We start from the raw sequence: 12,737 nt of genomic DNA, 5'->3' as shown, positions 1-12,737 counted from the left end.
AACCTGCTTGTGATTGGTGGAAGTGGGCTGAGTGGGCGGGTCTGTTTTTGTGCTTGTGAGTTTTTTACCAGTCCGAGCGAGAGCAGGCTGTCAGTGTCAGAAGGGTTTCAGTGGGCAGCAGGCGAGACTTTCAGTCAGGCTGTGTCTCACTCAGACCACACTCTGCAGAGCAGACCTTCATTTTCAACCTCAGGACACAAAGGACTTTCTGTTTCTACACCTCTCTGCCTACTTTCTAAGGCCAGGAGGAAAAACGGGATTTAAGATTGACCAACGCTGAGACGATATTTCTCTTTCTCTCTCTTTTCCTCCTTCCAGTCACTCTTTGTTTTCATCTTGCAGAATCCCTCCTGCACAGAGGAGAGATCAGGAAAGGAGGGATCAAAATAAACATCAACAGAGAGAGTCTGCGTGGGTGGTCGTCCGACAGCCCTGCTGCACGGTGTCCCTGAGGAGGGAGGCTAATGTGCGTGGCGTCACTGTGCTCCGGATCAGGGTCAGTGGAGAATGAGTCCGGCCGTGGAGGCTCAGACCATGCAGGCCAAGCAGCAGCAAACGCAGCATCAGCTACAACACTATCTGGAGAAAGGAGTCCCGCTTGAGCCCTTCATGCACCAGGTGGGGGGTCACTGCTGCGTGCTGCGTTTTGGAGAGCAGACCATCTGCAAGCCCCTCATCCCCCAAGAGCACCAGTTCTACAAGAGCCTACCCAGCGCCATGAGGAAGTTCACCCCCCAGTACCGAGGTAAGACTGTACCCCCTAACCTCTACCACACCTCCACTGCCATCTACGTGTGTGTGTGACTGGGCTGTCTCTTTTGACCATATCCCAGTCCCCCTCTCGCTATTTCCTGATTGGTATGGAATGTGATTGGAAAATAGGTCAGCTTATTATTGCAGGTGAATGCATTTTTTTTCTCTGCACTTTTCCTTGTTCACGGTCCATGTTAGTGCATGGTTTCATGGTGTAGGGTGTTTTTTAGGGAGTCGAACGGTGTCCCTTCACAGATGGATCAGGTGGGTTCTGTCAATTCTCTAAGGCCCAGGTTAGGACTTTGCAGCCAGCCAGGATGCTGTGCGGTAGGCGGTGCTGTTGGATCTGGCCACAGGAGGGCGCTGTAGCAGTGGAGCACCACCAGGTGTGCTGTCCTGTGTGTAGAAGCATTGGAGGTAAGTCACAGACAGGTAGGAGCTGTGTTTCTCTACCCAGAGAGCATACAGAGCAGGTAGAATGCAGTATAGTACGCATGAAGACCGGGTTAGTGTGTGTGTGTGTGTGTGTGTGTGTGTGTGTGTGTGTGTGTGTGTGTGTGTGCGCACACACAGAGAGAAATGCTTTCTAACATTTTCAGAAATAATTCAGCAAGGAGAGGGTTAAATCCATCATACAATGACATCAGTATCTAAGGCTTGAGGTTCAGAAGGCAGGGTCCTAACGTCCACCAGATCTTGTTAACTCTCACTGTTCACCACCAGTGCTGCGTCTCCCCTCTGCTTARCCCTTTAACAGTGGGTTATCTAACACTACGGGTCACTGCAGCTGTTTGTCTTTAGTACCTGACAGACAAGTGAAAGGTGAACCTGTGTGTGTAAACCGGGGGCTTTCTACCTCCTTTTTTGACATTCTAAAACAAGGCTGTGGCTTGATACTCAGTTGCTTTGGATCTCATATACTCACACCACAAAATGTGTTCTGATCCTATAGGAGCCAATTACTCCTAAACTTTATCTCACTTTTTCATCTTCAACCGTTTTCCCTTTGCGCTACTGTACCCTTCCATGTCAATTTGCAGCTGTTGTGTTCTATGCATCCCATCCCCACATAGAGATTGGGTGGCTGGGTGAGGGAGTTGGGGTGGTTTTGGGTGGGGGATGTCTCATGAGGGAGGGGGGTTAGAATGTTGTACATACGGGATGGGCAGAATGACATCAGAGTGACTGAGGGATTGAAATAGGCTTTGAGTTCATCCGTCTGGTCCATCTACAGAGACTATGTATGCTGCTGTGCTGTTCTCTCACTGTACAACTTGTTGTAAGGCAATATGCATAGGTTTACATGATTTGTGGTTTTTGGTACTCTGGTGTTGGTGACAGTGTGTTTAAGATGTTTGATTTTATTTACTGTGTAATAATATTACTACTATAATGGTTGGAGAAACCAGCTCAAATCACTTCAAATAAATCCGATTTTTAACTGCATCTGCTTGAGCCTTGTGTGGTTTCTGTTTTGGAGTGACTTTCCTTTTCTGCATGACAACAACATACTGTACACAAATATATATATATATATACAAGATTTCCATAATGTCACAGCCTCTATTTGTTGTCTCCATGCCCCATATCGCCCTCTGCCTCTCTCTCTCTGTGTCTCTGTCTCTCTGCCTCTCTCTCTGCCTCTCTCTCTGCCTCTCTCTCTCTGCGTCTCTGTGGAGTTGGGAGATCTGTATCTGTTTGTTATAAAGTTTTTTGTCCAGGTCCTTTGATCAGGTTGAGAGAAGCCAGGGCAGACGGCTCTAAGAAAAAGAAAGAGAAAAAAAATGCTGGAGAGCAAAAATAGTTGGGATAAGACTCCAAATACTTCCCAGTTTCTTGTTTGCTGCTGAGAAATGAAAATAGTGTTTCATCAAGAGACAGTCAAAAGAACCATTGATGTTTCAATGAGGTTGATATCTTACGAGTTTGTCTTCTTCCTTTCCTCTCTCTCTCAGGTGTGGTATCTGTGGGTTTTGAAGAGGATGAGGAGGGCAACCTGTGTCTCATAGCGTACCCCCTGCACAGTGACTCTGGGGTTGGGCACCTGGAGAATATAGATCTGTCGGTCAACGGCGAGCCATACAGCAAGATGCTGCACTGGGGCAACAAGCAGCTGTCTGCCCGGAGTCTGCTGGACTCACACGAAGACAAGGACAAGAGGTGAGACGAGACAGATTGAAACGCTGTTACGGAGACTTACTGTGACACTGATGAAGAGACATGCAGGGCACCAGAGTTGGTGATCGTTATGGTGAACACACGCAATCACTAACACATAACTGACAGATACACTAACACAGAAAGCACTCTGAAATACAAGCAGGCAGTACCCATCTGATGTGAGTAGATGATGATGTGGCCAGGCTGGGGTTAGTTAGAGCCAGATGGTTATGGAACAGAGCCCTGATCACCAGGCCAGGAGGGGCAGAGCACAAGGGGAAGGGTAAAGGGTAGGGAAGCGACAGGACAGTCGAGGTTGATGCAATCTGACCAAGCATACACTTATAATATGCCGATCTTTGTCATGTACCTTCCATATAACATTACCTGACACCTATGTTGAGACACATTGTATCAAAGGTTCTAGAACGTAAACTTAATGGTACAATAGGGAGACTCCCTCCCTGCTCTCCACCCCGCCTGACTCTCCTCTCTCCCCCAGTCATAAGCATGAGGAGGAGGAGCTGGAGTGGCTGCAGCAGGAGGAGGTGCCTCTAGAAGGCAGCAACGCCATCCAACACAACCCCTGGAGACTCCAACTCCAACAGAAACACCTGCAGAGGATGAAGGAGAACGCCAAGCACCGCAACCAGTACAGTATCCTTTCATTACCATAACTACTCTAAACATCAGGCCATCCAGCACCTGCCTGCAGGGGTTTTCCATGTACTGTACCTGATCTTATTACTGTGTGCTACTGCCTATTTCTTCACTCTGCAGAATCTTGTGCCCAATGTAGCCTCACAATCTTACATATAATGTACTTGTGACATMTTTGTGTTTGTAAGTGAAGTAGATTGATGTGAGGAAAGGCTAAAGATAGATTTGTGTCGGGTCCATCTGATGAATTAGTGTCCGCTGAGAGGGAGTCAGGTCTTCCTACTACATTAGTGGAGAGTTGTCTCCATCAGGTCCATTAGAACATGTGATTCTCCTGTGGCGAAAGGCTCCTTGACTCAGGACCCCTTCCCAGAATTCATCCTGCTGGAGAACCTGACGTGGCGACACACGGTTCCGTGTGTGCTGGACCTGAAAATGGGCACGCGGCAGCACGGTGACAACGTGTCCGAGGAGAAGAAGGTCATGCAAATCCGCAAGTGCCAGCAAAGCACTTCAGCCTCCATCGGAGTACGCCTCTGTGGCATGCAGGTGGGCACAATGTTAACGTGTGTGTTATTGATGGGGATGGGGCAGAATTGAAGAGCCTGACATGATCTATTGGGGAGGCATAGCTTAGTTTTAGTTCAGAAGAAACATTTATTTCTGAACCCCTCCATCTCCTACCTCTCTCTCAGGTATACCAGTCAGACTCGGGTCAGCTCATGTTCATGGATAAATACATTGGGCGTAAACTGACCCTGTCGGGCTTTAAGGAAGCCTTGTTCCAGTTCTTCCATGACGGGCGGCGTCTGCGGCGTGAGCTGCTCTCCCCGGTGCTGCGGAGGCTCAGGGAGATGCAGACAGCCCTGGAGAGCTGTGAGTCCTACCGCTTCTATTCCTCCTCCCTACTGATCATCTATGACGGCGAGCCGCCCTGCACACATGCACACAGGGCCCCCGAGGACGGTCTGTCTGAGGAGGAAGTGGAAGAGGATGAAGAGGCAGGTGCGTTTGGGTTTACCCGCAGTAGTAGTGGTAGCGCTGGTGGTGGGTGCCTGGCAGCCCGATCTGATACAGGCCCTGACCCGGCGGTGGACGTGAGGATGATTGACTTTGCCCACACCACCTGCCCCGACTTTGTGGAGGACAGTGTGGTGCACGAGGGCCAGGACAGTGGCTACATCTTTGGTCTGCAGAACCTCATCGCCATCATCTCCAAGCTGGAGGACCACAGCACAGACTAAAACAGTCATCTTCTCTCTTTTGGACTCATGGAAAAAGCATCACACTGGACTACAGAGGCTGGCCTTAGGGGCATGCTGAACATGGCTGTAGCCTGTTTTCCACAAGGTCCTTGTTTCTGTTCTTGGTGCTTATTTTGGGTGTTTTTGTTTGTGTCAGTGGGGGATAAAAAGGGCCCTGATGGTTCATGTTTAAAGAGACATTTGCGATCTTCAGTTTAGTTAACTCAGTGAGTTGTCACCCTTATCTGCTTACTGACCGCAAGCACGGATTCCAACAGTTCCTGCTGCCTTATATACACACAAACACATGCACTGATGTTGATGTGTGCTACTGATGGGGCAGGTTTGAGAAAGCAAAAGAGAGAAACTGCTGTACCTGTGTGAAATTAAAGTTGCTAAGGGAAAACATCTTCCATTTTACTACTATACCAGTTTATTTTGCCATCCCGTTCCCTTTGGATTCAAAGAAGAGACTGCGGTATATTCAGATAGCTATTAGATTACATACAGAGGCCTTTTACAGGTAACTGCCCAAATCAAGGAAACACCAACATAAAGTGTCTTTATGGGCCACCACGAGCCAGAACAGTTTCAATGCGCCTTGGCATAGATTCTACTCTACTGGAGGGATGTGACACCATTCTTCCACAATAAATTCCATAATTTGTTTTATTGATGGTGGTGTAAAACGCTGTCTCATGTGCTGCTCCGTAATCTCCCATAAGTGTTCAGTTGGGTTGAAATCTGGTGACTGAGAAACACGCACAATATTTATTTTTTTAAATGATACTAAAATACACACACACACACCCTATAAACAACCCTGTGCTCCTTTGCGACCCCTCTTTCAAAGTCACTGAGATCTCTTCTAGCCATGGTAGCCAAACTAGTGGGCAACTGGGCATTTTCATACATGACCCTAAGCATGATGGGATGTTAATTGCTTAATTAACTCAGGAAGCACACCTGTGTGGAAGCACCTGCTTTCAATATACTTCGTATCCCTAATTTACTCAAGTGTTTCCTTTATTTAGTCAGGTACCTGTAGATCTATTTATTTGACATGTTTCTTAAACTAAAACATGTAAAAAAGAAAGTGAATGGAGATACAAAGACTACATTCCATGTTATTAATCTGATTTATTAATTAATATTGTTGTTTTATGTTCAGATACCTCCTATCTTGTATCTGTCTTGTCCACATTTTGTTGGAGAAATAAAACAATTTTTGGTTGTGGCAAATGCTCTGCTCTCTATTTCTATCCCTTTGTGTGCTAATACTGTGTTATACAGTGATGTCGGGCTTCATCTCACTAAATCCAGACAACAACCAGCAATGGGTTGAGTGCCTAAGGGGTGTAACGGTAAGTGACATTTTCAAAATTTTACAGAAGAGTAAAATAACTTGTATTGCTAGTGTTTTCTGCTTCTACAGTAAAACAGCCATCTTGCTGGAATCCATAGTTGGTGAAACTGCCACGTCAGTTTGGTATACAACAACAAAGAAGTTACTTCAAACATAACACTTTCTTTCCCTCAGACATCATTGCACACCCGATAGAACACCTGAATATGTACTGCAATTATAACAAAAAATGAACCGCGCTGCCAGTCGCTCCTCTGTTTCAACAAAAGAATAAAGACGCCGGGGACGAACAGTGGTGCTGTTTCACCTTATGCAGATTTCAACTTTAACCCCCACATGTTTAAAAAAATTAATTGATTGAAATGTCACTTGTCTTTTTGGAACCAATGAAATCTACTAATTTACTCCAAAACGTACTCCCTTTTGACACACCGAATTCAATTGGTTGTAATGGCTCTTCATGTTTTTACATGGAAAACTAGTGTAACCCCTGATTTCTAATAGAAAGCTGGCAATGCTCTTCGTTTACATTTATTTGATGGAGGGGAAAGGTCATATTGTGTGGGTGAGTGATGACTGGGAATGCCTCACATTCCGGGAATGCCTCACATGTGCTGGCACTAAAAGTGCCAGCACATTTATGAAAGATTTAATCCAGGATTTGTTTGGAGAACTGCAGCTCCATAATGTCCATCATGATGCAGTCCCACCACCACCTGCTTGGTCAGGGGGAAAGACCTGACCACAGGGTCAGACTGCTCTCTTCGATAACATCTAAGAATTGAGGCTGGAATTCCCATCTAAATAACAGGAGTATCACTTTCAGTTTATTAAAATGTCAGATGGACCTTTATCATAATCCCATTGGGGTGCTGAGACACAAAAGCTCGGCTCCAGAGCGTCACAAATGCTGTACATAGCTACACGATCCAGAGAGGAATATAGAGACTGTGTATGTGATGGTGGCAGATGGGGCTGGTACTACAATGAGAGGTCGAGTGAGGTCATCTGGAGATGAGGGGAGATCGTGTCTCTGCCAGCCACCGTCAGGTCCTAACCAGTCTGAAGAAAAAAGGAGAGGAGAGTGAATCAGCCAGTCTTGGGAGGAATGGTATGAGTCACAGGCTTCTGAAAACATGTGATCCACTCATGGAATGGATCCCTAACGCTCAGAAAGCTCTTCTCTCTCTCTCTCTCTCTCTCTCTGTGTCTCTCTCTGTCTATCTGTCTCTGTCTCTCTCTCTCTCTCTTCCTCCGTCTTCTCTGCTCTGTCTCTTCTTCTCTGCTGTCTCTCTCTCTCGTCTTCTCTTCCTCTCTCTCTGTTCTCTCTCTCTCTGTCTCTCTCTGTTCTCGTCTCTCTCTGCTCCTTGTTTCTCTTCGTCTCTGTCTCTCTGTCTCAATGGGTCTTCTCTGTCTCTCTGGTTCTCTCTGATTCCTCCTTCTCTGTCTCATCTCTCTTCTCCTCTCTCTCTCTCTCTCTCTCTGTCTCTCTCTCTCTCTCTCTCCTGAGTACACAGCATTGATAGACCATTTATCTGCCTAGTGCCCTCTCTCTGGGAAACACAGCAGCTCAACTTTGTCTTTCATGCTATGTGCTCTACTTCAATACATAGCATGTATGGGGGACATTGACAATCAGAGAAGCTTTCTCCTATACACACATGCCATTTTCTCTGTTTATCAGTGCTTTTTGCTATTTGTCTCTTGTTTCTCTGGTTAGGTTGACTGATTTTAGGGAAGTCTCATCTTATGAAATGTTAAATCTCTACTGTTTGTGGAGCAGGTCTGACCCACTGGCTGACGTGCCCCAGAGGACACCGCTCCAATTTCAGGGTAAACAGCTGGGTGGATCAGGGTGGGGTGGGGGGGGGGGGCAAACAGGCAGTACTCCACATTCCTGTGTGAGATTGCAGAGAGAGAGATGGAGGGATTAGATCGAGTATAAACTGTCATATTTCAGTCTCTTGGAAAGTGGCTTTAGGTGATGATGTAACAGAAAAGCCGCAGAGTGGACTGTTTTATCTACTAGGCTGAATGTGTTGTCCATACCCTTGCCCTTCTTCATAACTATGCTCAGGCTACTAATGCAAATGGCCCAGTTGTATAACAGTGGTACATAATCACTATGGCAACAGCAGTGTACCATTTTTAGGTTTTCTCTGAAGCTGAGGATAAAGTGGTGTCCCAGAATCTCAGATGTTTGATCATACAACATCAAACACTCACCTCTATTTCAAACAAAAGTATTTACTGTATATTCGGTAAGTATTCAAACCCCTTGACTTTTTCCACATTTTGCCCTTTAGATTTTTTTGCAAATGAATAACAAATTAAAAAACATCACATTTACATAAGTATTCAGACCCTTTCCTCAGTACTTTGTTGAAGCACCTTTGGCAGCAATTACAGCCTTGAGTCTCCTTGGGTATGACGCTACAAGCTTGGCACAGCTGTATTTGGGTAGTTTATCCCATTCTTCTCTGCATATCCTCAGGCTCTGTCAGGTTGGATAGGGAGCGTTGCTGCAAAGCTATTTTCAGGTCTCTCCAGAGATGTTCGATTGGATTCAAGTCCAGGCTCTGTCCTTGAGTGGCCCAGCCATTCAGAGACTTGTCCTGTAGCCACTCCTGCGTTGTCATGGCTGTGTGCTTAGGGTCATTGTCCTGTTGGAAGGTGAACCTTCGCCCCAGTCTGAGGTCCTGAGCAGGTTTTCATCAAGGATCTCTCTGTACTTTGCTCCGTTCATCTTTCCCTCGATCCTGACTAGTTTCCCAGTCCCTGCCGCTGAAAAACATCCCCACAGCATGATTCTGCCAACATTATGCTTCACTGTAGAGATGGTGCCAGGTTTCCTCCAGACATGTCGCTTGGCATTCAGGCCAAAGAGTTCAATCTTGGTTTCATCAGACCAGAGAATCTTGTTTCTTATGGTCTGAAAGTCTACGTCTGGCCATAAAGGCCTGATTGGTGGAGCACTGCAGAGATGCTGTTCTTTCTAGAAAGTGCTCCCATCTCCACGGAGGAACTCTAGAGCTCTGTCAGAGTGACCAAGGCCCTTCTCCACCGATTGCGCAGTTTGGCCGGGCGGCCAGCTCTAGGAAGAGTCTTGGTGGTTCCAAACTTCTTCCATTTAAGAATGATAGATGCCACTGTGTTCTTGGGGACCTTGAATGCTCGAAAAAAAATGTTGGTACCCTTCCTCAGATCTGTGCCTCGACACAATCCTGTCTTGGAGCTCTACGGACAATTCCTTCGACCTCATGGCTTGGGTTTTGCTCTGACATGCACTGTCAACTGTGGGACCTTATATAGACGTGTGTTCCTTTCCAAATCATGTCCAATCAATTGAATTTACCACAGGTGGACTCCAATCAAGTCGTATAAACATATCAAGGTTGATCAATGGAAACAGGATGCACCTGAGCTCAATTTCGAGTCTCATAGCAAAGGGTCTGAATACTTATGTAAATAAGGTATTTCTGTCTTATTTTTATAAATTTGCTAGTAATTTCAAAACCCGTTTTCACTTTRTTATTTTGGGGTATTGTGTGTAGATTGCTGATTAACTATTTTTTGTTTTTTATCAATTTTATAATAAGGCTGTAATGTAACAGGATGGGGGAAAAGTCAAGGGGTCTGAATACTTTCCGAATGCACAGTATGCTGCACGTCCATTAATTATGTCTGTTTATGTAATTCTCCAGTGAGTTACATGCGCTTCAGCTATACTTCGAAACTGAGTTTTCTTGGGTTGATGTTGTCACTCCTGGGCCTCACACAGTATCAGTCTCATACCGTTTGCCTGAAATCAAAAGGAGACAGAATGCTGCAGAATTTAAGCTTAGTTTCTCATGCATAAACCATTCCAACTGAGTCCCCCACAAACACCCAATTTCATACACAAACACACACACTTACATGCCTGCCAAAACTCACGAAAACATAGACAGATTAAGCGGGATTACGAGTTCCGGGAAGACCAAGTTGGGCACAACAAGAAGCATGCAAATGTCAAAAGGCGTCAAGGGAAATAATAAACAAATTTAAACAAACAGATTTGTACAGCTCATCTTTGTTGGACTGAGTGGCAGGGTTGAGGCCACTGAAAGAGTGCAGACATCCCCACACACCAATTCCCTATCAGTCCCATCGCTCACTCAGTCCCTCTGACTTCTTTCAGACAGGTAGGTACTCAGACAGTCACAGAATCCCTCTCTGTCGCGCAAAGGCTTGTAATGGCTAACTCACATTTCTTGTGTGATCTGCCGCTTTTGCCTCTGGAAATGGAGTGTGCATGTGCGTGCGTCTAAACAAGCCAGTGTTGTTATGGTTGTGCTGGGCATGTTTTGACAGAGGTTAAATTCAGTGACTTGATACTGCTCTAAGTAAGCCAGTGCATTGAAACAAGAATGGAAACTAGGTGAAAATGACTGCTTCTCTTTCAGTGCCCTCAACCCTGCCACTCGTCAGGTTTAGTTAGTTCTTTGTCAACACCTGCTAAAATGCAAAACCATTTGATCCTGATATAACACCTTTGTACACTACTCCCAGTCAAAAGTACTGTACCGTGATCTTGGAATCACTTTGGGCCCGATTCAGACTTGCCTTTCCTATGCACGCCGTTCCTACACACTTCTCAGTATTTGGTATTCAGACGTAACATTATGCAGGTGCGTAACGTGCTTTGCAGGCGTGGTTCCCTTGTACATGCAGAAAACATATTTAATTCCACCTCTGAAAACCCTCCCACCTGCTGGCCAACAGATTTTCTTGTGGGGTTTTCATTCAATAGGGTTTTCAGTACATTTATGTCAAGCCATTCCTTTTAATTTGGTGTAGACCTTTAATTAGAATTTTCTCGACAGACTCAATAGAATATATGGAGAGAAATGTTCAAAATATTAGGGATCAATGAAAGAAAGACATGTAAATACACATTAGTCTCCTTTTCAGCACCAATTGGTAGATTTAAAAAAAATACTCCGATCTTAAATAATATATAATGTTAGGAAAGTGTTAATGAATAATAAAGAAAAAAATGGTTTGGAGAGCCTTTACGCACAAAATATATTGATGAATCAAAAATAGTGGTTGATTAATCCGGAAAGTTGCCATATTCAATTGTTCAATCCATTAAATATTGAAAGGTGAGAAAAGTGTACAACGGGTTGAACAGTAGTCCTATAACTCTACCCTAATAATCCTCACTAATTATGGAACTGTGATGACAACGGTCCAGTCGCCATGAACCATGTGCCAGGCTCCAGGTTTAAACTGCTATCTACGGTCTGAATAGGCCATGAATAGGCTACAGGTCCCAAATTATTGCACAATTTGTATTACATTAGCCTAACATAAACCACTATTGCTAGTGATCCTCAGGAACAACCACACCAACGTGGAAGAGGAAAGAAAGGCTACCGATAGCGGATCATATTTAACACGATACAAGGTCTGTTTTGGAGGGGTTGTGCAGTCCTTTGTTGGCTTTACAGGCGCTACTTATACTGTACAGAGGACCTTGATAGTTCTTCACCATTGGGCTCAAGTGACCTTCACATCTGTAAGGGGGGTTTAACCACATTTAGAGATGGAGGGAGAGATAGAAGGGAGCAAGGAAAGGACCACGTCACCACCACCCTTATATAAGATTCTAAATTTCATCTTGGCCTGATTTGTCCTCTTGTACATAGCAGAGCAAGAATTAGCCCAAGGTTCCTGTTAGGGCTGGTCCCACAGCCTTTGCTGTTAAACAGGCTTAAATGAACATCCAAATGACTTTAATGAGATATTTATGACACACCCTGCTTCATCACAAACCAGCATTATTGATATGTGATCACTCAATTAAGTGGATACAGTATGTTGACAATTTACTGTTCATAAGGATTATTACTGTCATGCATTGATGCATGTTATTTTGTCTATACATCAAGTTAATCTTGTTGTACTGTTGGCCATAATGCCTTTATCTCCAATAGCGATTGGGTTGTATTTCTATGTAAATCATCATCCTTAATCCGGTTATAGAAGTGTTTGTTGTCCTGAAAACAAAATTGCTGAAATAGAGTGAGTTTGCTAAATCTTTTATCACGTTTAAGTACAAACAATTTAATGCAAGGGATTCTAATGATGCGCTCTCTCTCTCATCCCCTCCCTCTCTTTCTCTTAATTACATCGTCTTTCCAATAATAATAGCTGCCCTCCCCACTCCTTGTCCCTCTCTGTATCTCTGACGCTGAATTTGGGTTTACATAACCGTTGTCTCATTGCCATGTCGTGTGCCCAGGAGAGGAGGATGTGAGTGGTGAAGGTGAGGGATGCTGCCTGTTTCTGTGTTTGTATCCCAGCAGCTAAACCGCTCAGGTCCAGTAGCAGTACTGAGAGCCCAAGTGGAGATGGATGGAGTGAGACATAGTTAACTGGGTGATTTGATCTCTATAACCCCAACACATAGGGTTCATCATCCATGTTGTTGACCGTGTTGTTGACCTTAATCAGTGCTATCCTCATACACAGTGAATAGGGCAGGGATGTGTGTTGTGTCATCTGTA

General features: G+C 45.0%; 1 protein-coding gene across 2 annotated transcripts in view; it reads left to right on the top strand.

The window, feature by feature from the left end:
• The window catches only part of LOC111968642 (inositol hexakisphosphate kinase 2), a 33,113-nt gene extending 27,883 nt beyond the window's left edge, over nucleotides 1-5,230 (top strand). Inside the window, exons 2-6 of one of the 2 annotated variants that reach the window (XM_023994401.2) lie at nucleotides 343-745; nucleotides 2,709-2,913; nucleotides 3,416-3,570; nucleotides 3,947-4,122; nucleotides 4,269-5,230. In XM_023994401.2, coding sequence (XP_023850169.1) covers nucleotides 508-745; nucleotides 2,709-2,913; nucleotides 3,416-3,570; nucleotides 3,947-4,122; nucleotides 4,269-4,817 — 1,323 coding nt within the window. In that variant the 5' untranslated portion in view covers nucleotides 343-507 and the 3' untranslated portion in view covers nucleotides 4,818-5,230. Of the gene's footprint in view, nucleotides 1-342; nucleotides 1,171-2,708; nucleotides 2,914-3,415; nucleotides 3,571-3,946; nucleotides 4,123-4,268 lie in introns of those variants that run through there. The other variant, XM_023994410.1, reaches the window with a different exon arrangement.
• The last annotated feature ends 7,507 nt before the right edge of the window (nucleotides 5,231-12,737 follow it).

Source organism: Salvelinus sp. IW2-2015, linkage group LG1 (genome assembly GCF_002910315.2).
Source record: "Salvelinus sp. IW2-2015 linkage group LG1, ASM291031v2, whole genome shotgun sequence".
Taxonomy (NCBI): Eukaryota; Metazoa; Chordata; class Actinopteri; order Salmoniformes; family Salmonidae; genus Salvelinus; species Salvelinus sp. IW2-2015.
The sequence above is the reverse complement of the archived record's forward strand: the minus strand, read 5'-3'. Positions and strand labels throughout refer to the sequence as shown.